At 41.3% G+C, this 22,742-nt stretch overlaps 1 protein-coding gene across 2 annotated transcripts in view; it reads right to left on the bottom strand.

Moving 5' to 3' along the window:
* Positions 1-291: 291 nt before the first annotated feature.
* Positions 292-22,742, bottom strand: part of LOC121947289 (teashirt homolog 2) — a 56,069-nt gene continuing 33,618 nt past the window's right edge. For both annotated transcript variants that reach the window (XM_042492272.1, XM_042492271.1), the window contains exon 2: positions 292-4,042. In XM_042492272.1, coding sequence (XP_042348206.1) covers positions 1,002-4,037 — 3,036 coding nt within the window. In that variant the 5' untranslated portion in view covers positions 4,038-4,042 and the 3' untranslated portion in view covers positions 292-1,001. The remainder of the gene's footprint in view (positions 4,043-22,742) is intronic.

A 22,742-nucleotide genomic window follows, 5' to 3' on the forward strand; every position in this document is an offset into this window, starting at 1 on the left:
TATTGTTATTTTTAGGTTGGACTGTTTTCAGGTGGCTAAAATACATTTTGTTGCTGACCACATCCACAACAGTACACTGCTTTGCTCTCATGTCAGACTCCAGCCTACTTCTCCAAACTGGGGGCGTGCCGACTGACATCGACTGTATTTAATACACTCACATGGATAAGCACCCCATACAGCCTCACTTCAAAAAATCTGAAGTATCCCTTTAATTTTATAAACAAACTCAAGTTGCTAACTTCATAAGCATCAACTTAAAAGAGAAAAAAGGATATACAGGCTGTTATCAAATGTTAACTCTTTATTTGAATAAGTAAAAAAAGGTGCAGGTATCACAGGTATCATCTGTCTTGCTGTTATCCTTGTTGCATGAAATGCACTGGTTTTTTTTTGTCTAAAATATATTTACAAGTGAAATTTTCTTGTTTCCAAACCTTCCAATTTATTTTTTGAGTCATGTACAGAATCCGAGTCTAAACTGGTGATTAAACATTTATTAAAGTGCTTTTTTTTCTCTTCTATCATTGCAACACAAAACATCTTTACATAGCAATACACTGTACAGGTCTGCATGTGTGTTATCATGTGTCGGGCCACCTGTTTCAACAGCTGCACATTTCTGCAGGTGTACTGTATCACACAAGTTGTAAAGTACAATTAGTTCATTATTTTGTCTTTGAAATACAATTGAAACTTGACATATCATACAAATAAATAGTAGTCATAGCCGGGGCTATTGCATGCAAACATCAGCAATTATGTTTCTTCAAGCAGTAATACATTTCATTACTGGTGATGCATTTGAGCAGGGTGCAAAAGTATCTCTTAGTGTTTCCTTATACAATTTCTAACCAGTGTGTCTTTGCTGTACTCCATGAAATGTTTTAAATGATGCACACTACACAACGCTAATTGAAAAATGGTTGAAATATCTGACCCGTGTATTAAAATAAAAAAGGGAGAAAAAGGGGAAAGAAAGGTGACAATAATATGAAAAACTACTCCTTGTCCATTTCCACATATTGTGAATGGTTGTCGGGGGATTTGCTGTGAGTTTTACTCAAATGGAGTTTGACCGCGTGATTGCTCGCAAATGTCCGACAGCAGAGCTTACATTTGAACTTTGAGTCAATGTCCTCGTCTGTGACAAGAGCCTCTGTGGCCCTGACGCTGAGGGCCTTGGACAGTTCTGGCTCCTCTACCTTCGTCTGGTGCTCTACTGGCATTTTGCACATGTCTTTGATTTGGAACCCAAGATGGGACTCCAGATGGGAAATGAACGCGGCCGGCGACCTGAACTGGGAAGCACAGTCATTGCAGTAGAAGATCGGGTGGCCAGTGTCCATGTTCTTGAGAAATTTGGTCCCTCCAGTTTTCCGCAGCTGGTATTTTACATTTGCTAACCAATGGCTTATGGTGGTCATGGACAATCCGGTGAACTTGGAGATGTGCATCCGTTCCTGAGGGCCGAGATCCGAGAGTAGGTACTTCCCCTCAGAGGTTTGGAAAAGGCTGGAGGCAAACTGAGCTTGCAGGATGAGGAGATGGCGAGGATTCCAGTTCGACTGTCTGCCTTTGCGCTTGTGGACGGAGTACACCTCGGCGGACACGTCCTCAAAGCGCCTGACGTCTGATTCCAGTTTCATGGTTGGGATCCTTGATGGTATTGAGGGTTTTGGCGTTGTGGCTTTTGGAAGAACTTTGACCATATCTGCGATGTCCGACAGAGCGTACTTCTGCGGCATCGGAGTGGAGGGCTGGAGTAGTGAGGAACTCGGCTTGTTGTGTTTAGATTTCGTCAGATCTATCGGCTGGTCGTCGCTAACAAAGAGAAAAGGGTTATCTGGCCTTTTTCTTATAGTGTTTCCAAGCATTAAAGCTGGTTTCTCGCTGCTACGGTTAATGTCAGCAAAAATAGACTGGGTGTGAGCAGATAGTTTATCTACTCTTGAGTTATTGGGCTTATTTGCTTTGCCCAGATGATTGTTCAGAACTGACTGCAGTGCACTAAGAGGGTTTATGCCAAGTAGAGTTGGAGTGTCACTGAGAGGCTCTGAAGTAGTGCTGCGTCCATTGCTGGCAGAGGGGCTCGGTGTCTTGCCTCTGTCAGAGAAATCTGGGCTCAACTTCCCTTTGATCACTTCGCTCCCTTCATTCATACAGTCTGCATCAAGCTTTGAAGAGGAAGAGGAATCATCCTGACAATCGCTGTCATCATTCTCCACCAGATCAAACTTAATATTCTGACTTTCTTTACCATCGCTAATGCCAACCTTTTCTTTTTTGATGTCCTCATTTTGATGCGGTCCCTGGGGAGCCTCGACTCCCGAAACACCGTGGAATAACTTCCCCTTCGGGGCAATCGGCCTCAGCTTGTGGTTAAATGTCTGCTTTAGCTGAGTGGGGGGGGATGCGGAGAGAGGGGCACTTTTGATGATGCCAGAGAGCTGATAGGCAGCATGGATGCTCGGATAGGCACTCCAGCTTGGTGTCCCTGTTTGAGCTTTATTGATGGCGGAGGCCACTGTGTTGGCTAAAGATTTAAGAATGTCCCCTCCTCCTCCCGAGTCCTGTTCAAGATCCTCCTCACGGAGATAAGGGTACTTAAAAGCTCCATTGCCTGCCTTTTGATCCTCACTCTCCTGCTTGTCATCTTTAGCTTCAGTTTCTTCCATTTTGTCTGATGTACCTTCCCCCTGGCTATCCTTCTCACTGCTCCCGGGGGAAGGATTTTTTGGAGACACCTTTTCTCCCTCAGTGTCGCTCGCAGCAGGCTCAGCTAAACCCTGGATCTTTTCTATGGCCAGGGGGTCAAGCGCTAACTGTTTACCCTTTTTAGAGGCCGAGTTTGTGACTTTGATGAAGTGTCCAGTAACCATCATGTGTGTGGTGAGTTGCTGAAGGGTGTCATGGGAGCTCCCACACTCCATGCATTTAAGAATCTGAGACTTGCACGTCTCAAACTGCCAAGTGTAACTGGCTCCGTTCTGATAGCCATAGCGATTGCTGTTGGCGTTTGAAATGGCGGCGGCCCGTTGTGCCTCGGTGTAGCCGGATAAACCGGTCGTAGAGTCGGGGGAGCAAGGTCTCGCCGTCTCAAAGGCCCGTTTCTTTGCTGGTGGCAACAATTTGGGTGTGATTACTGGGATTGGCTCTTTTAAAGGCACCTTTTGGTAATGTTTAGTTTTTATCATATGGACACTCAAATCCTGAAGCGAGTCAAAAGAGTGGCCACAGAACATGCACTTCAAAACTTTCTGCGCATCCTCTTTTCCTTCCATGTCTTGCAAATTTCGTTTCCTAGATTTCGAGGAAGAAGCAGAGGAATTACTCTGCTTGCTGTGGTTGTTGTCCTGGTAATGTCCGCTCTTGTTCATGTGGACCGTCAGCTCCACAAGAGTGTCATACGCAGCGCTGCAATCCTTACAGCGAAACCGGCTGGCTCCTGTGAACACTGAGCCGCATGGTTTGGTGGTTTGCCTGTACAGGTGGACGGAGCTGAAGAGGTTAGGTTTGGATGCAGGCTTTGGGGAGAGCGTCTGCTGCAGGGTCTTGGAGAGAGCGTCCTGGTGCCAGTCAAACTCGCTCTTGGTACTTCCATTGGTGCTGTCACAGTTGGCTTTGCTGGTGTTTTTGCCAATTTTCAAGTCCATCCCTATCCCCGTCCAGTAGGAATCAGACAGAAAGTTTGCATAGGCTGCCCTCATCTTCTCCAAACTCCCACCCGTCTCCTCTTTATGCTTGGAGCCGCGGCTTTCGTCATCCCTTTGGCTCTCAGGCGGTGAGGAGGTTTTGAAGTCTGAGAGTCTGTCACTGCTGTCGCTGAGGTGTGACTCCAACTCGGCCTCTTGATTGGAAAGGACACTAATGGGAGAGTTCTGGTTGCTGTAAGTGTTAGTGCTCTTGTTGTCGAGCTCTCGGTCCTCGGACACTTTGGGGCTTGTCTTCTCTGAGCACTCCTCTTCAGTCTGAGTGTCGTTCTCGGCGTCTTCCTCTGGGATGGAATCTTGAAGAACGCCGTCTTCGTCGGGCATGTACACTAGAAAAGGAAGAGACACGGAGATTAATGACATTAAAACACACTCTGGAATAGCAGCTTAAAACAGTGTTTATACATAATTCTAGCAATAAATTTCAATGACCTGTTCTTGACTTTAAGGCAGGTTTTTAAGACCATACATTCTCTGAAACGACCATCAATACTCCTTATCGGTTCTTTTTCATGACTATATAATAGGTTTTTAAAATATATATTATTAAAAAAAATAATGAATTCAGAACAGGACTAGTACTGAATATTTAAATATAACTTAGGGACTGTTCTTTATTTATGAGAAGAGAGGGGATGGTACAAAAAGGGGGAGCCATGTCAAATAATTTTTTAAGCACTGGGGAGGGACTTTTTTTGGCTTTAGGGGAGGGATATACAACTTTAAATAGCTGCATGTTGTATTTATTTTACAGTTGATTCTTAAATAAAACATGAGGGCAAGTTTTCTTTAAACATTTTTGGCCATTGTTTTTTTTTTGGTAATTTTGGTAATTAAAAAAATGGCAATTTTTCATTTCTTTAAAATATTTTGTGATTTTTGTGGCGTCAAGAATAATTTTTTTTCGAGAAGTCACAGAAGTCATTTAATACGACATAAAGGCAGCTGCTTTGCGCCTCAGGAGGTTGGAGAGAATAGTTGGACATAATGTCTTTACTAACAGACTGCTGCTGGTGTAACGGCACCATGTGATTCACGACTGGCCATTGACTTAGTGCTGTGTCCAAGGTTTTTCTGGCGTCAAGTTGAGATGTTTACAACACTCATTGGCCACTGAGTGACAAAAGAAAATTGATTCTTCTGAGCTCTGCTAAGTGTTATTGTAAATGACCTATTCCATAGTGATTACGGATGCCTCAAAACTGCAATGAAAATGTGAGCCTTCTGTTCTGGGTAACATCTGAGCTTCCCTGGAGCCACGTGTGAGAAATGGCTTAACACAAACTCAGATATTTTAATGTCCCGCATCAATAAATTAAAATGCTCAGCTGAAAAAAAGATGAGAAAACATAACTTCAGAAGACACGCAGCCATTTAGCAAAATAAAAATATGTTGCAAATGCTGATGCTGATGAAGATGTTGATCATGCTGGTGGAAGAGCTGATTCAATTATCAGTGTTAAAACCAGACAATTAAAAAAAGAATTCTAAAAATTACTGGCAATCTGTCACATCATTATATTTTCCCTGACAGTCTCATAAACAGCAATTACTTCTTTCATTATTCACCTGTTCATTCTCCCAACTCATAGAGCACAAACATTATTGCTTCAATTAACAGATAATTAAACAACAGTATTTCTAATTGACATATTTCCCATCATCCAATTAGTGGAATCTCTGACTCAGCATTGAGGGTTTTTTTCACGTGGCTGCAGGGTCTGCTCGGCATAATGTGAACGCAGCCACAGAGCGTTAAAGTGTCCTTTCTGACAATAACTATTTGAGATTATTTAAAATCTAACCACCCGGTGAACCACACAACAATATCACAACCAGTGTTTGCATATCTTCTGAAGGCATCCTGCAATAAATGCAGTTTGTCAGTGTTGTCACATATTTGAGATATTTTCCGCCTTGTAGTCATGCTGGAAAATGTGCATTTTGGGAGAGACGTGGCAGATGTGCTCTGAGTTAAATATGAATAGGACATAACAGCCCTGTCCAGGCACTTATGCATTTCATGTGGTTAATATTTCTCTTCTGAATAGAGGGCACTCCATGAGAGGGATGGCTGAAGCCGAGCACTCAGGAGTCCCACACCGGGCGGCCCATAGAATGTCTTCCCTTTTTTGCCTTCTGAAAATAAGACTTTTTTTTATCAATATTTCACAAGTGCCTCAAGAGAAACCCTGGAGGTGAATTGCCTGCCAGCTAATGGATGGAGATGGGATTCGGACTTTCAAAACAAACATGGAGAATGGGGGCCTCGTGAACAAGAGCCTGCACACACACACACACACACACACACACACACACACACACACACACACACACACACACACACACACACACACACACACACACACACACACACTACACTCGCACCCAAGAGCCCCGATGTGCTGTGACCTTGATCCACCGCAAGAGAGATGTTTTGATTGGCCAACCGAGATCGGTGATGGCCTCCAAAACACCCTTGATGCTGGGGGAGAGAGTTGTCAAGAGCACAGAGGTATGTTTTATTTATAGTCTTATATATAGTATTCACAGTGAAGGAGAACACCAATGGCTATGACAAGCTCCAAGTTGATGTCCTCTCTCTTCAAAGTCGTCACTAAAGCTGAGGGACTGGGAGGAACGTACACCAAAGTGGGGAGATGAGCATTTATCTAGTCCAGTGAGGGTTTTATTGAAATGGTCCGTTCCTTGTATACACCATCATGTAAAGGCTATTTCCTGCATATTTTATGGGGCTTGAAATTCACCAATACATGCGGTCAGGGACAAACCGATGTCACTCCCAACCTGTCAACTGGTCGGTGGCCCATGGCGTCAGATATTATTGCACCAAGGGAACCTTTAGCGGCAGCAAAAGACACACAAGGATTCTCCAAGCAACTACCGTAATATAAAGACTGAGAGGGTCTGCAAAGGGCGGCAGAAGATGATGTGGATGGAAAAAAAACTTTCATCCAGCAGGCCTCTGTGTGTGAAACAAAACGTCAATCAAATTATCGTAATGACATAGTGTGCAAGTATGTTTGGCACACTGTGCTAGAAACGTGATGTTCATTAGTAATAAACTTTAGCCAAACTATGATGTTTTTACACAACAGACGCTTTTGTTGTCTTGACCTTAGGAGGTTAACCTAAAAACTAAGCTTTTTACCTTGTCCGAAGTTTATTTAGAAACCAGACTGTATGCTTTTAACAAGCATAAAACGGTACATTTCCTGTTAAAACCCAAAGTTTATTTTGAAAAGACGCATTTAAAGAGAGTGAATTGTCACGCTTTCCCAGGGTGTCCAAAAATGATGATGGAGGGGTACCTTGAGCGTCTAATTTTGACGTGTAGGGCCACTGACCGAGTGTCTGCATTTGATGAGTTGGGAGTGAGAATGTGTTGTCTGTGGAGGCTCATTGCAGAAAACTCAGCTAACTGCTTGTCTTAAGTGTAAGTTTCAAAGATTTTAAAAATCCTATCCTTTTATGGCTAAGATTGTCCTCTCAGGCCTCTGATCTTATTGTATCTTGTAAATCTGATTCTTCAATTGGCACTCATCCTGTCACCTGTGTATCTTTGATTAGAGCTTACCCGTAGACATATCGAGATGCACAAGCCATAATATCTCTCACTGGTCATTGGCTAGCTCGCTTTCATGGACAAAAAAAAAAGATGAATGTTCAAATTTGGCTACAAAGAGTTGGAAGTACTAAATGTGCTGGTGGAGGGGAGGAAACCCCACCTTTTCAGGAAGTTTCTTTTTCTTTAAAGCATTTTCGTATGGTTTGAGTAGCCTTTCAATCATAATATTTCAGCGTTCATGATGTTCCCTATCTTCACTGTCACTGCCATACAGGCCTAAAAACAATGCTGCAACAATCTTAAATTTAGCATGGGGTCTGTGCCATTCTAACTTAGGATTCCTAATGTTGCGTTCACATGCAGTCAGTAGACAATAAACTGCTGCTGGGAGCACAGGAAAAACTGAATAAAAGTCAGACAGAATGGCAGGATGGTAAAAGGAAACATGCATGATGATATGTTGCAAAGGCAGTAACATATTGTTTACAAATAAGGAAGCTAAATATATCAAATGAAATCATTTTGTGTTAATTATTTTCTGTAATATTCCAATAATGACCAGGATTTGTAGATTTGTTTTCTCCTTGAGTAAGGGAGCTACATAACATCCAGTTGTATGTTCGTTTCTAGAGGATGGCAAAAAGATAAAATATTTTAACTTTTAACATCTACTATTGCCCATATTCTACGCCAGCTTCTCCTAATTTTACCTTCCATTTTTCCATGTCAACGCCAAATAAATTGGGAAACCCTAAAGTAAGGATGGTTCTGTAACAGCCAAATTCCTAAGATAAGATTTTTTTCCCCCTTACTGCAGTTAGGAAACATGTTTCTGTAATACCAAAAATTCAAAATGTTATCCTAAACTGAGATAAGACTGCATTTCAGAAGTTCCTGAAATGAGGCCCCAGTTTCACCCTTTCTGCGTGTAAAATATAGACAAAGATTAAGTACCATTTTCCTTGAAATAGCCATTTACATGTAGTTATATCAATTTGAATGTGAATGTTTGTGTCTTATCGTAGTATTTGAGGATGGAATTGACAGAGATTAACAGCTGCCCTTCCTGCTGTTCTACGCCTTTCTATCAGATGCCCCAAGTTGCAGACATCCAGAGGCACCAATTAACCTTCTGGCAGGGATCACTCCGAGATACCCGCATGTCTAACTCTGCTTCTCACACCATTTGTAACCGTGCTTTGCCAGCTCTTGGTCTACCATGATACTGTTGCCATGCCAAGCAACATTAGTCTTTCATACAAGATCAGACTCAAGGACAATGCCAGACAACACCTTCAAAAAAGAAAAAAGTCATTATATTATGAGAAACAAGTTTGTCAAGAACACAGAATTAACCCAAGCTACACCCCATAAACCATCATTGTTAAAAAGAACTGATGTGTCATCATGTAAAAAAAGAGCTGCTTATTCTCAAGAACATGTTTTTTCACAACTTAGAAAATTTGCTTTGTAAATGTTTTCTGGGAGTCCAAGTTTGGCAACTCCCAGCCTAACTAGCCTTACAAAACAAGAGGCTGGCATGCCTTCTCTGAGATTTAGCATGTCATAAACTGCTGTAAAGCCTCCAATCTGTGTCACTACAAATTTATATCTTCAGACAGAGATATGCAAAGGTCAAAAAACCTGAGGTGTCCATCATAAATCAGGCAGCTGAAGTGTTTATAACCTTTATCCGTTGGAGCAGACTCTTGGCATAGCGAGGCCTGGATTTACAGAAGCCTGTTTCTGAGCCAAAATGTGTTTTCCCCCCTTACATCTAGAGGAACCAGCATAGGAAATAGTAGATTACATTTACTGCAACATTCACGGCAGCCTCCTGTCTGACTGGATTGGTGCTCAAGGCTTACATGACAATATATTTACAACTTTAAGCATCTTCATAGAGCCTCTCCCTTGTGTAAGTGAGTCTATTCAAAATGTGTCAATCATTTCGGAAATGCGCGTGCCAGCTGTGAAAGGGCATCCCGTTTCCAGTGTTAACATGCCAGCAGAAACTTTTGTAAATTTGAGAACATCAACATTTATCCCTCGGAAGGTCAACATTTCCTTCATTAATCTGACAAGCCAGAGAGAGTTAGCAGCCTGAGGAGCTTAGCTAATGGACAGCTGCAATACCCAGCGCAGGACTTTGTGAGTATCCGAGGTAACACTATCTTCAGAGAAGATTGGGTAATTCATAGGTGCCAGTGACAGGTCTGCACGTCTGTGCCACTTTCCCCAGCGCTCTCCGGTTGTCTCAAGCTACAGTTTTTGCTGCTCGCAAATCAATATCTCTTTTTACTTCTCATTGATTGCCTTGTGGTGGGACCAACCTAAGCAGGACTGTTATGACATTTCTAGATTTCCCCCTGTCCTTGGAACAATCAATTACACGCGCATGGCAATCAAAACCTCTTTGCAAAATGAACCTGCTCCATGACATTTTCATCTCCCGGATTTATGCCATGTAAAGAAAAAAAAAGAAAAAGAAAGGAGGCCTGCTGGAGAGGCAGAGAACACGCTAACAACGCAGGTCAGGATCACTGAACAATCTCCAGGCTGCCTCAGTAACTATCATCTGTTTCTCCTTTCTGTTTTCACTCATGTAAGCAATGTGCCCAATTAATTGTGTCTGTACATTTAAAAACACTTAGTCACCGTGCTCATCTGTTGTTATAAATAGGTGTGAAATGTCACTCAAAAAGTACTCGGCGTACAAAACACAATTTCCAAAGTTGTGAAGCTCTTGGAAACAGGATGACGAAAAAGCCACCGCGATGCGATTGTGATTTTCTTCAGTGAGCTATCATTAGACTGAGACACACATGTCACAAGGTTTAATATTTGACAGTGATATCTGACTAACTCAGTGAGCAGTGCACGTCAAGATCAAACGGATACATTGTCAGACATCCTGATGATAGTCTTGATGACACATCTGAAGTTAAGTCTGTACTGAATCACATGAGAAATGGTGAAGAGCTAATTCTGAGCCCCGGAGCCATCTGTAAAGATCTGTAAACACCTCTCTCTTCATTGTTCCCTGTCAGGAAACAGTCTCCCCGAGCCCAAGGACACTGCAGAGTAAAGAGAGAACAATCGCACTCAGACTGCTCCCTTTGACAAAATTTGTCTGGAGGTTAATTGATATCACTGAATTAAATAGTTTTTGACTCGCTTTTAAATAGGAATGTGTCATTAGTTCCCACCTGGCCCATTATTTGGATTTGACACTTTTAAATGACGACTCGAAAACTCCGCAGACACACTGTCACCAAGTCTATATCATCATTAACAGCATAGTGATACACATTCTAGTAAAAACAAAAAGGACAGTCCATATGTTAGCTAATGAAAAGTGGGTTTAAAAGCAACCATGAACCCCCGCAAAGTGGTTTTGTTGGATCTTTCTGAGGCTTTCACTACAAAACCATGAGACGGAAACACTCGTGTTAATTTTTGTATGCATGAAGGAGATGTTACTTAAAGCGCATTACGTACTTCACTAAACACAAGCTATTCATGCAGATAAATGCCTTGCTTTCATACACCCTCGACTTTAATATTTTATAGTCTAATATAATCAAATAAAAACTCGCAGCTCCAAAAAAGACATGGACAACTTGAGGACAGATTGTGAACACAGCAAACGGCACAATGTGCTCAGATGGACCTAGAGCCAGATTAATGATAGGATCGCAAATATGACACCATATCCTGCCATCTGGCTGTTCATTTGGGCAAAAATGATCACAATAATTATGGCAATTAATCAAAAATGTTTTCACAACCAACATTCTGTTAACTAAAAACACAGAGAACTTTGGAATGCACAATCAACACACCAATAAACACAAAAAATATCCGAAGGCAGTCCGTCTGAGCTGCACAGCCTTTGAGCAATGAGTTATGGCGGGATTTTTTTTTGTGTAACGATACAAATCTCTAAAAAGTCTGTCTGTGCATGGACGCTAATCATGATATTTACTGAGCCACATCAGATTGCCCTGCCTGAAGCTCCAGGAGCCCCCTTCCCCTCCGTGATGTCACTGAGCGATGCTGCTTCTTTTGATGCCTACTAGAAGCTTCTGCTCCGAGACGCATCAGTCGGCCCGCTGCCTAATTGGAAGTGAGCGGTGGGAGAGCATTGCAATCTGCACTCCAGCACCTAAGTCATCACTTTGAACGTGCCACAGCAGACGCATCACATGCAGTCGCCTGGTGTTGCATCTCACCAAAGGGTCCCCTATCAGCACCGGCAGAGACGATTATACACACAACAGTCCCGTCCTGTCTCGTAGACCTTCACCAGACCAGCCACACAAAGCCAGGTGGATATTTACCGTCTGGGTACAAGATATTACTACAGACACGGATAGATCCAGTCTGAGAGACATTTTTAAAGGCTTAGTTCACCCAAATTACTCAGTGGCCCCTTTATTAGGTACACCTGTAAATGCAATTCAACACAACAGCTCAGCTGTAAATTCTCCCTTTTAAAAAATATAAACATGTTTAGTGTTGGTTGACACATTCAGGTATCAGTTTAACTATATATTTATTGTTGCAGTTGTAGTTTGCAGCGGTGTTACTTTAATGCAGCCTTCAAAAACGCGAACAACACCTAGAATATCAGATATTCATACTCTAAGACAATATCAAGCTCATACCATAATATCAATATATCATTAATATATTGCCCAGTCCTTGCTGGATGCCACCAAAGATGAGTGAGAAAATTTAAGGTTGTTTTTTTTTGTAATTTGGGTCAACAAACCCTTAAAATATCTGTCCTTCTGAATCAGCTGTGCTATTTTGTATGAGCAGTTAAAAATATACAGCACACAGCATGTCTGTCTCCTATTTGTCCTCTCCTGCTAACAAGGAAAGGTAAATATAAACAATCTTGGCGAGCGTGTAGGATAACGTTACAACTGAAGAGGCTTAAAAGCCTCAGTGTATATTTGTCAGATTATAGATGATCTTTTCTGCCCTGACTGATACAAAGTTCCAGTTGGCGGAGCAGAAGCAGGGCGTCTTCGGCTCCGCTGTATTTTCCACTAGCAGGAGGGGAGCAGCCTCGCGCCGCTCTGTCACTTGGTTTCTGAAGAGCCTGTGACACGGCTCTCTCCAGGAGCGACATGATGAGGTCTGATGGTTCCTTTCTGCAGAATAGCAGTTTACCCCTCATTCACCCTTATCAGAGAGTGAACCCATCATCTTACAGTACGCCACTCAAACTGCTTCGCATATTGGAGCTGACCAGTCGAGCAAACAGGGCGGTACTAATAAAAGACCATCTTGCTTTGGTTCAAATTTCCCTGATTGAATGTCAGTCAGGAATGTTTGCGTGGCAGCGGGGAGGAAAGTGGGCCATCGTTTAAAGGACCACTGCCTCGCACACATAAGGCCTTTGTTCTAGTTTTATGAGATACTGAGTGAAAGGTATGATGGCCTACACTCCGCCTAACGTGCTGTTTGTTTCTCATGCCCACTAGCCTGACTAAATAAAGAGCTTTTCAATTCCAATTCAATCATTGTTGCACGTTTTGTAAACATTTGCCTCATCATATGATGCGGTTTTATTTTGCATCTGAGGGGCAATATCCAGGATTTAATTGTTTTTAATATTAAATTGGTCATTTATTTCCTTGTGAGCTTGTGTGTTATTTCAATATTAAAGCATAAAAGAAAAAAGCAGCCTGTGGCAAGTCTCCTTCACTCCTCGCTCCGTGGACTGTGCAGCATTTCCCCTGAGATCAGATATATACAGTACATACAGTCCCTGCATCATAAACTTTGCATGAACCCTAAACACTGGCCCTCCCAAACAACAACAGCCCTCCATCAAGGTCAGGCCGTGATGAATCTGATAGTGCAGCTGGAAGAGACTGTGTGTATTCTATTAAAACAATCTGCATTTCACTAACTCTTCCCGCCCGCTCGGTCCCTGTATAGATCTTTCATTAGATTCTGGATGGGCTCCAGCCAAAGCTTTCCTTGTACAAGCAGTTTTATGCAGTTTTCAGCAAAGGGAGGCATTTTTTTACATTCCAAGTTCATTAATAGTAGATTGCCACTTTTTCCCTTCATTAAATACAATGAGGCTACAGAGTGAATTTGCAGCTGAAGCGTGCTACTGTCAGTTTCTAGCGGGGACCAAAGGCTGCTTCATGGCAAGCATAAAGGGAGCGAAGCGAGCCCGCCAAACCTGGAGCTCTGTGGGACAAGACGAGCAACAGTAAGAGAGGCAGAAATGCTTCAAAAACAGCTCCTGCTCCCTCCTATTCAGATTCATTTTAATGGCAAATTTGTTGTCAAGTGTCCTCCGCGCAATGATTAGGGCCCGCTGTTTTTCTGAAAAGTGCAAACTTCTGGATTTGCCTGGTGCGCATTGTCACTTTGACAGCCCATTCGGAGAACAATGGCTGCCCAAATAGTGAAATGTGTTGGCACCCAATAGTTGAAAGTTTCCCCTCAAAACAGGCTTTCTGCTGTTTGTGGGTATTCTGCTGTGTTGATATCTAGATGTTGATTAGAATGAAAAAAGGAGCCAGTGAATTGGGCTCCCCAGAGCAGCCACATCAACCATTGTACGAGATTGACAGTCACTCCATTGAGCCAATTATTTCTGTTCATAAGACCTGTTTCTATAAAAACTGGTTAAAGACTACAGTCATTGTTGGAGTGTCTGAATTAAACTACTGGTAGGATCTACAGAAAACCAACAGCATTTAATGGCAGCACAGCCCACTTAGCGTTGCTTTTATTACATGGAATAATTACAGGCATAATATTGTTTCCATTGACTGTTAAAAGGTGAATACTTCTCACAATGAACGCATTAAAGAAACATTCTCTTAAAATTCCCTTGTGGTTTCTTTTAATTTTCTGGGAAGAAAAAATATAAGAGAGGCCAACTCCAAATGTTACTAAACCATCCAAATCTGCTCTTACTCAGGTGATCCTAAGTCACCTATTAGAATTAGTAATGCCCCTTAAACAGTATATCAGAGCAGGTTTTGTGCCCTGTGCAAAGACTCTGGCACAAGGCCAAGTATCACAGCAATTCCACCCAAAAAAGCTGTAAGAAAAAGAACTTCTGCAGTAATGAAACTGACGTACTGTCAAATAAACAAAGTAAATGCATTGCATGAAAAATGTCAAGTGATTATCAAAATAGTTGCAAATTTCATTTTCTAATTAATTGACTAATCCTTTCAGCTGCACTTGTATGTTTTTATATGGTTTGCAAAAATTAGGGATGCACGATCTTATATACCGATACATAGCAACTCATTTAGCCAATAACTGATACCAATACTGATATATTTATTTTTATTCCCAACAAAATTTTAGTGATAATCAAGTCTCTTCTGTAGTTGAATGAACGTCACATTATGCATACTCTTATCATGATGGCCCACCAGCAGATGGAGACATGAAATACAATAGTTTTCAGTATAATATTCAATCATTGCCCAAAAATAAGACTAATAATACTTCAATTTAAGGTTGATGTTTTGTACCTGTTCACTTTATCAATAAAAAAAAATATTAGTTTGTGATGTCGCTATAAATCAGCATGCTGGCTGAATTTGCTATTTCATTTTAAAGCCAATATCTACGATGACATGCCGATATTTTCACGCATCCTTAACAAAAATCTTAAGTTATAAAGTATCTATTAAGTTATCAAATCATTTCAGTGGAGTAAAAAGTACAATAATTCCCTCTGAAGTGTAGTGAGGTAGAGATGGGTTGAGATTGAAATGCTCAAGTAATGTAAAAGTTCCTCAAATTTGTACTAAAATACAGCACGAGTAAATATACTTAGTTAGATTGCAGCTGTGGTCAGCAGAGCAACGTACAGGATCCTAAATTACAGTCACTGGGATCAATGGACCAAATATAAAAGTATTTCTTTAGCTCTGAAATGTAATAATGTGATCATTATAATTACTCTAAAACAGCTGGTCCAACCACAAGGTACAGATGTCTCCTTAGTAATTACTTCAAGGTTAGATAAATTACACGCATATTAAATTTTATTTCCCAAAATGTAAACAACATGTTTGCATCAAACACAAAGAAATAAAAAATATTCAAAAAATAAACAAAAATTGTACTTTAAAATGAAAGCTTCAAAATGAAGTGTGTGTTTGTTTTAACAAACTTCATATGTTTACCAGTCACGTCTGAATGGACCTGCAACCAGATTTTGGACCATGACCCACCAGTTGGGAATCATTACTATAAGACATAATCTAAATTTGATTAAATTGTATTCTTTTTTTAATGGTTCTCAGATATAAAACTTATTTTTTTGTTTGTGGTTTGCAAAAACAAAATGTTTTTGTAAAGTCTTGTTAAGACTGTTCTTGAACACTCATAAAGATTTTGTCTACCTTATAGAAGAGCAAAATGATGAATCCCAGACATCAATGAGTACTAACAAAATGAGATCAAATTGTGAATATTAACATAAAATAAGAGAAAATGTGTGTGTATATTGGTTCTTTCATGAGGCCCAATGTGTCCCGCCTATGGGTTTTTGGCAAATTATCCACAATCCTCCCACAATAAAATTGAGCGCAGCGCCTTGTATGTGTGGGATATATGTTCATTAATACCACACTGCAAACATATCAGAGCTGTTCAAATACTGCCACTGGAAAAAGTCAGTGCAACAAAAATATTTTCTCTGTGCTATATCCTCATTTAGCCTACGAGTCAGCGGCGTGACATTTGTAAGGTGTTCAGCTGTAATGGAGGAGGAGTAGGTGCCGACTGCAAGACGAGTGCAGAGCCTTTTTATTCATTGCATGGGAGAAAGTGGTTAATTTATTGAAAAGAAGGTAGGCGGACGAAGCAGCGGAACGGAACTGATACCCTGCGTGGCTGTAGGTTGTGCACCGAGGGGGAGGAGAGAGGGGTGGGAGAGGGGTTGGAGGGGGGGTGAGGGAAAAAAAGGAGGTTGAGGGAGGCGGAGACCAGAGCGACAGAGGAACGGTTAATGGAAATGAGTGACAGGCTTTCAGAATGATTTACAACGGGTGGCGCTGCGGCAGAGCCAGCGCTTGATGGATGATCCTGAAAGACGGAGACGAACCATAAATCATGTCTTTGAATCATTGACAGAGATAAAGGAGGGGGAGAAAAAGCAATGGCATTGACGTTCATTCTTCCAATAATGTACATTGACGAGTTACACTACGGAGCCTTAATTAAAAAGTGAACACGGGTCTTCTCCCTCTCTCAACTCCCCCTCCCCCTCCTCCCTCCTCCTCCTCCCCCCCCCCCCCCCGCCGGCTACGCTCCTCCATCCCTCTCCTCTCTATTGCGATATCAATGGTAATTAAAGATGCAGTATCCCCGGCCCCTGTCCCACAGCCACTTCCTCCAGCTTCCCACAGCAGCCAGATTAGATAAGTGCTCTGCTAAAAGATAATGTCACCCCTCAACAATATCAATGTGGGTCTGGCCCATTTGTTTCTACATCTGTAAACACACACACATAAACGGAGACGAGCGGGAGACGGGCAGAAAAAGGCCTAGCTTTATTTCTTTAAAGGAGAAAAACAAATTGTAAGGTTATGCACACAGGAAACTAGAGATGTGCAGATTGTGAAATTCTGCACCGATACCAATGTTTAACAATCTGAGTCATAGCTGATACAAATTATTTTAGTTGTGGGTTTTTTTTTTTTATCATTTGTTCCCCCTTTTGTGCCTGGGAAACAAAGAAATCTAACAAAACAACTAAATGACAGCAGTTTCGCATTACTTTTTTCCTCAAAGAGGAGCAAATTAAATCATAAACATTTATGAGAAAACCTATAAAATAACCTTCTTTCACATTTGTTTAAATAACTGCTTTTTTTCTCCACATAATATATCCTAATTCCCTCTCTTATATTTATTTTATAATGCTGTAAAAACATCAACATAGCTGTTATGAATTGAAGTTTCTCGCCAAAAAATTACATTTTACAAGATTACATTTGGATACACAATGACAACATTATAACTAAGTTTCGGCAAATACTAATTTTTACTGAATAAAGCTTGAACGCATCATAATATAACTCAATGCAACCTCCGCTAGCAGTTAGTTCAGGACACTGGCAGCTAACAGCTAACAGCTAATGTAAACCAACTCTCCCCCTGCCAATTTCAACACTGATTTGTTGTCCATAATGTGGCATTATCAGGTAAACCAACATATTCTCACTCTCAACTCATCACATTTCGCCACATAATCTGTGTACTTTTGACATCTACTTATAACACACTTGGTATTTTAGTTGCATCTATCCATCCATCTACCTGTCCCGCAGCGCTATAAACTAACGCTGCCCGGCAGCGTATCATAATGCTGCAAAATGATGGCCTTTTCTGTTTTTTCGTGTCTAATGCAAAAATGACTGACCAAGTGGTGATATTTGTTGGGTTGGGAAAAAAAAAATAGGGTGCGTTCCCTGATTCTTGCTTGTGAGCTTACTGCGTCCTTTCATCTGGTCAGCGTCACGGGGAAGATCTATGCTCAATCCAAACGTTCTCATTTGCTGGATGCTGAAATGATGTTAATCTCAAGTCCTGCTTTTTAGCCTGTGCAAAATTGTTGTGACACAACAGAGAAATATCGGCCACTGCCATCTATTGTCAACTTATTAGCCGATAGGCCAATGATAGTCAAGAACATGAATATGCGGCCAAAAAATTGTTGCATCCCTAGTTAATGTGTTGGTTTGAACATATTAAAAACCATTAATAATTTAGCAAGAGATAAAAATTAGGATATTTCTTGTGTTTTTTTTAAAAGCCAAAAATATGCGTTGGATCATTTTCCCCCCGCTCTTAAAAATGGTGTTGGTCGGTCTTGAGTGCAGATGGCACTTTGATAAACAGGAGGAGCCCTGTAGGAGCACGAAGCCTGAATGAGTGGCATTCCACATCAGCTGAGCTCCCTTAAAGTGCACACAATAGAGCAATGAGGTGAAAGTAATCCTAAACATCTGTCTTATGTGTCCTACACGCACAGGCTGTTTGTTCAAGTTCTAGGAAAGACATTAGCAAGAGGGGAGAGAGGGAGAGAGAGAGAGAGAGAGAGGAGGATATATCAATTCATGCACTAGTTCTCCAAAGGGATTAAGCAGGGCCTCTGTTGTCTGTCCTCTCACTGCTCTGGCAAACAAAATGGAGAAGACTGCCCTACTAATGCAAATACCCTCTTTCATGGCATACTGTAGCGAGCATGTGCTTAAAACAGATACTTACAGTATATCACCATGATTGTTTTTAATTATTCAAACTTTGCTTTTATAACCTGGTTTATGAGGCCTGTGCAGAAATTGCAGCACAATGTAAAAATTCCTTGTATTTGTGAGTAATGTTTGAGGCTGCTCTGTCCATGTGAGAAAGGGCAAGAGATGAAAATACAGCGGGCTCGGTGCACCGTCCTGTTTGACGGCTATGCAGGGAGACCGGGGGCAGTCGGTCAGCCCACTGCGTATGGGGATATTCACCGACAAAAAACTGAAAGACACACAAAGCTGTCGCTCCCTCTCTCTCCTCATCCCTCTCCTGCTGCGAGAAGACATTTTTGGCAAGCTAAAATGGAAACGAATACACAATGGTCATCTAGCATTGAAAAGCAGTGGCAATAATATTGGTCAGGCAAAAGGCTGCCCTGCCCAGTGTCAGTGTGTGTGTGTGAGTGTGTGTGTGTGTGATTATGAATGATTCATGCTGCAGCGCAACACAAAAGCTCACACTCGGGCTTCACACGATTTGGAGAATCATTTTCATTTGAAGGCTTGAAGTTGTTAATATCATGTTTGATCGCATCCTTGCATCAAAACACAGTTTGATGGACAAGGGAAATAATTACTTGTCATTCATGTGTCTGAGGTTTCTCTTCTCTCCTCTTTTGTTGCTGTTAAACATGCTCCTCTGTTAAACACTTTTTCCCTCGCCAAACTCCAAAAAACGCTTTGAGTCGACTTTCAAGTCAGACTTTAAAATAAAAATGAAACAATTCGATTCCAAAAAGGGAAAAACAGAACGTAAGAGTGAAACTGGCTGTTGAGCTGAATGAATCAAAGGGTTTGAGCGTAATGAACTTCTTGGAGTCTCTGTCATTAGAGGACAATAGCGCTCGTTGATCTTAAATGGTCTTAAAAGATGATCCATACAGTAATGAAGCCGGCTCTGCTGCTGGCCTGGTGCCCAAAACAGAACATAATCAAAGTCACAGGGGATACGCTGGAGCCGGTGGTGGAATGTAACAAAGTACATTTACCCAAGTAATGTACTTAAGTACAAATGTGAGGAACTTTATTTATTTTCCTGCCACTTCATACTTTTACCCCATTACATTTCAGAGGGAAATACTGTACTTTTTACTTCACTGCATTCATAGGAACATTTTAGCTACTTTGGAAATTAAGGTTTTTGCATCAAAATATATCAAGAGCCTAAAACATCTGTTTTTCTAATAAATCAAATAACCAAAAGGTTTATACAAGTGCAGCTGCATCATTTAGTTGATTAATCAATCAGTTGATTGACAGAAAATTAATTGCCAAATGTTTTGATAAACATTTAGGCTTTTTCCATTTTTTGAAAAAATTGAACTTTTAGGGGGTGTTTTTTTTTAATTAATTTTTTTTCTTCCTTTTTGATAATTCTTCTTAATTCTTAATTCTATTTTATAGCAGGAGAGGTTTTCTATTTTATAGGGGGAGAGGTTTTCTATATATTTTTTTATATTATTTTTTAATGTAATTTTGAGATTTTTGGGGTGATTTTTTCAGTTTTTTAATTATTTTAATTTTTGTTGGTTTTTTTTGGATAATTCACAGTTTAAGGTGTTTTTCTAATCATTTTGATTTTTTGGGTTGTTTTTAAATTTTTGTATTATTTTGATGGGGTTATTTTATTTTATTTTTTAACAATTTTAATGTATTCGCATGTTTTAGGTTTTTTTTGTTTTTTTAAAGATTTGCATTGGGTACTTTACATTTTTTAAACTCAGTACTTTTACTTTTAACACTTTAAGTATTTTTCCTGATTACAGTTATTGCATTTTACTTCAGTTACATTTTAAATGGAAGACTTACTTGTAACAGAGTATTTTCACAGGGTGGTATTAGTACTTTTACTTAGGTAAAGGATCTGAATACTCCATCCACCACTGGCTGGAGCTACCGTTACAAGACATCGCTCTACTTCCACATGGCATGCTCTTTTAAAATTAAAGACAAGATCTGTTTGTCCCAACTGTAAATTCTGCATGCTAAATATTCAAATTCATAGCATGTGTTTTGTGGACCACAGAGCAGCAGGACGGCTCACAACCCACTGGGTCTTTTTGGAGGAACAGCGTGTGGTGTCCAAGGCCCACCCTCCTCCTGACTCTTCTGCCTGGACCACCCTGCTCGCTGTGCTCTGCTACATGACAGGACGATGCTGCTCAGTCCTTGGACCCATCGCATTGTTTTTCTTGGACCATGGTGAAAGCAAATAGCAGCTAAAGGGCCCCGGCGCTCGCAGTAAAAACCAAAAACCCGTGCAGTCATTCATCAAAGCCCAGACAACTCGCTACTCCCCCACCAACTACCAACCCCCCCCAAGGCACGGCCATCTCCCCCACCCCAACTCTGGGTTTTAACTAGGACTCCAAATAATTCCAGAAATGACAAATGATACTTATATCTCTGGCCTGTGCCGAATCAATAAGCATGCAGAACAACTATCCATCTTGAGAGGTATCGACAGACGCGGCTCGACATCAGCGGAGAAGCACTTGGTGGCTTTATTCAGGATTGGGATGGGAGGGACGGGGGAGAGCGGGAGAAACAGTACACTCACTTTTAAATTACAATAAACCACCCAACACTGTTCCCAATCAAAAACCTATTACAGGAACTGCAGCATCCGGAGGACACGTCCTCACCACGAGAAGGCCGACTGACCGTTTCTGGAAAAATATGCGTGACCTCGTGAACTGGGACGGGGGTTATTTTGACAGCGGCACCTGCACATGTTTACATGGCAGTTGTGTGCTGGGTATGAGCTGATGGGTGGCGATATGGCCCCTCTCTGGTCCCCCGGCTGGATCGGAGCAGCTGACAGATAGCACTTCAGAGCAGCTTTAGCTGCAGCTCCCCTTGAGGGGCTGTGATTGATGACTCGCGCTGCCACCTAGATCCATTTTCTCCTCCAATCTGACTCCTCACAGGTAGAGTGGAGTCCTGCCCCCCTCCTCCCTCCCTCCCACCCCACCTCCTCTCTCATCTCCCTTCAAATTCGAGTAGGCTCATTTTCGCAAAGGAGTTTACCAACAGAGCGACTTCAAAACATCTACTTTGAACAAATTAAAAACAGAATCGTACAGAGGGAATAATTTGAACTAAATGTCTTGCAAAGCCATTTTGATCCTGAACATTAGAGATCAGAAAAGCAAAGGATAAAAAAAAACTATGAGATGTTTGCAGGCATAATGTCATTAGCAGGGAAAATGTTGAGACCCAGGACCCCTGCAGGTCTGAAGGCATTTAAGAACAGTTAGCTTAGCCATCTGGTAGACAATTACACAGGAACAAACACACCGCCTCAGCAAATAAAGCTTGGCTCATCAATCACGAGAATGGCCAGAAGTTGGCCTGTTATTCCCTCTGATTTAATAACCCGATGAACCGCAGTGTTCTCCACCACAAGTCTTCAAGTCAAGTAGAGAACATCCGAACATTTACCAGCAGCACGACGTGGCAGAGAATCTCAGTGTGAATAACACAAAGTGGGAATTTTCAATTTAAGATTTGTGTTATATTTAATCAACTGATGTTGTAAAATATTTCAGTGCTTAACCAAAGAATGAAAAATAAAAAAACCTTGATAGCGTCTCTAAAATTGGACTGTAATTTGTGCTGGGCTGCGAAAATAAATGGAAGTGAAAAAGAAGTGCAAGGTTAAAAGTAAAAACATTTAAAACATTCGCTGTTTCCAGTTTCAAGTAGTTTACTTAATTAACATTTGCCCCGCGCTTTTAATTGCAATCATACTTCCCCATGGGACTTGAATGTGGATTGTCTGGTAATTGCAGATGTTGATATGAGACGGTGACACAATGTCAAGTCTATTTCTGAAAATTGCCGAACAAAAAGGAGGATGATCATAACGCGCAGCCACTGAATGAGCCCCTATATTCACTAACAAGGGGGTTTTATATAGTGAGGAAGTGGATGCGATCACAGGTAGTGAATGAAACTAATCCCACAGCATTAAAAAAGGCAAAGATACAGCCTGAATTTCACCTGGATGCAGGTCAGTCTTTGTCAGTTTCATTGTGGTGTTTTGTGAGCCAAGAGCATATTCATCTGTGTTTCTGGGTTGTGGCCTGCGTGGCCTGTGTGGAAGAAAAGAAGTAGGCCACC

Source organism: Plectropomus leopardus, chromosome 8 (assembly GCF_008729295.1).
Source record: "Plectropomus leopardus isolate mb chromosome 8, YSFRI_Pleo_2.0, whole genome shotgun sequence".
NCBI classification, from domain to species: domain Eukaryota; kingdom Metazoa; phylum Chordata; class Actinopteri; order Perciformes; family Serranidae; genus Plectropomus; species Plectropomus leopardus.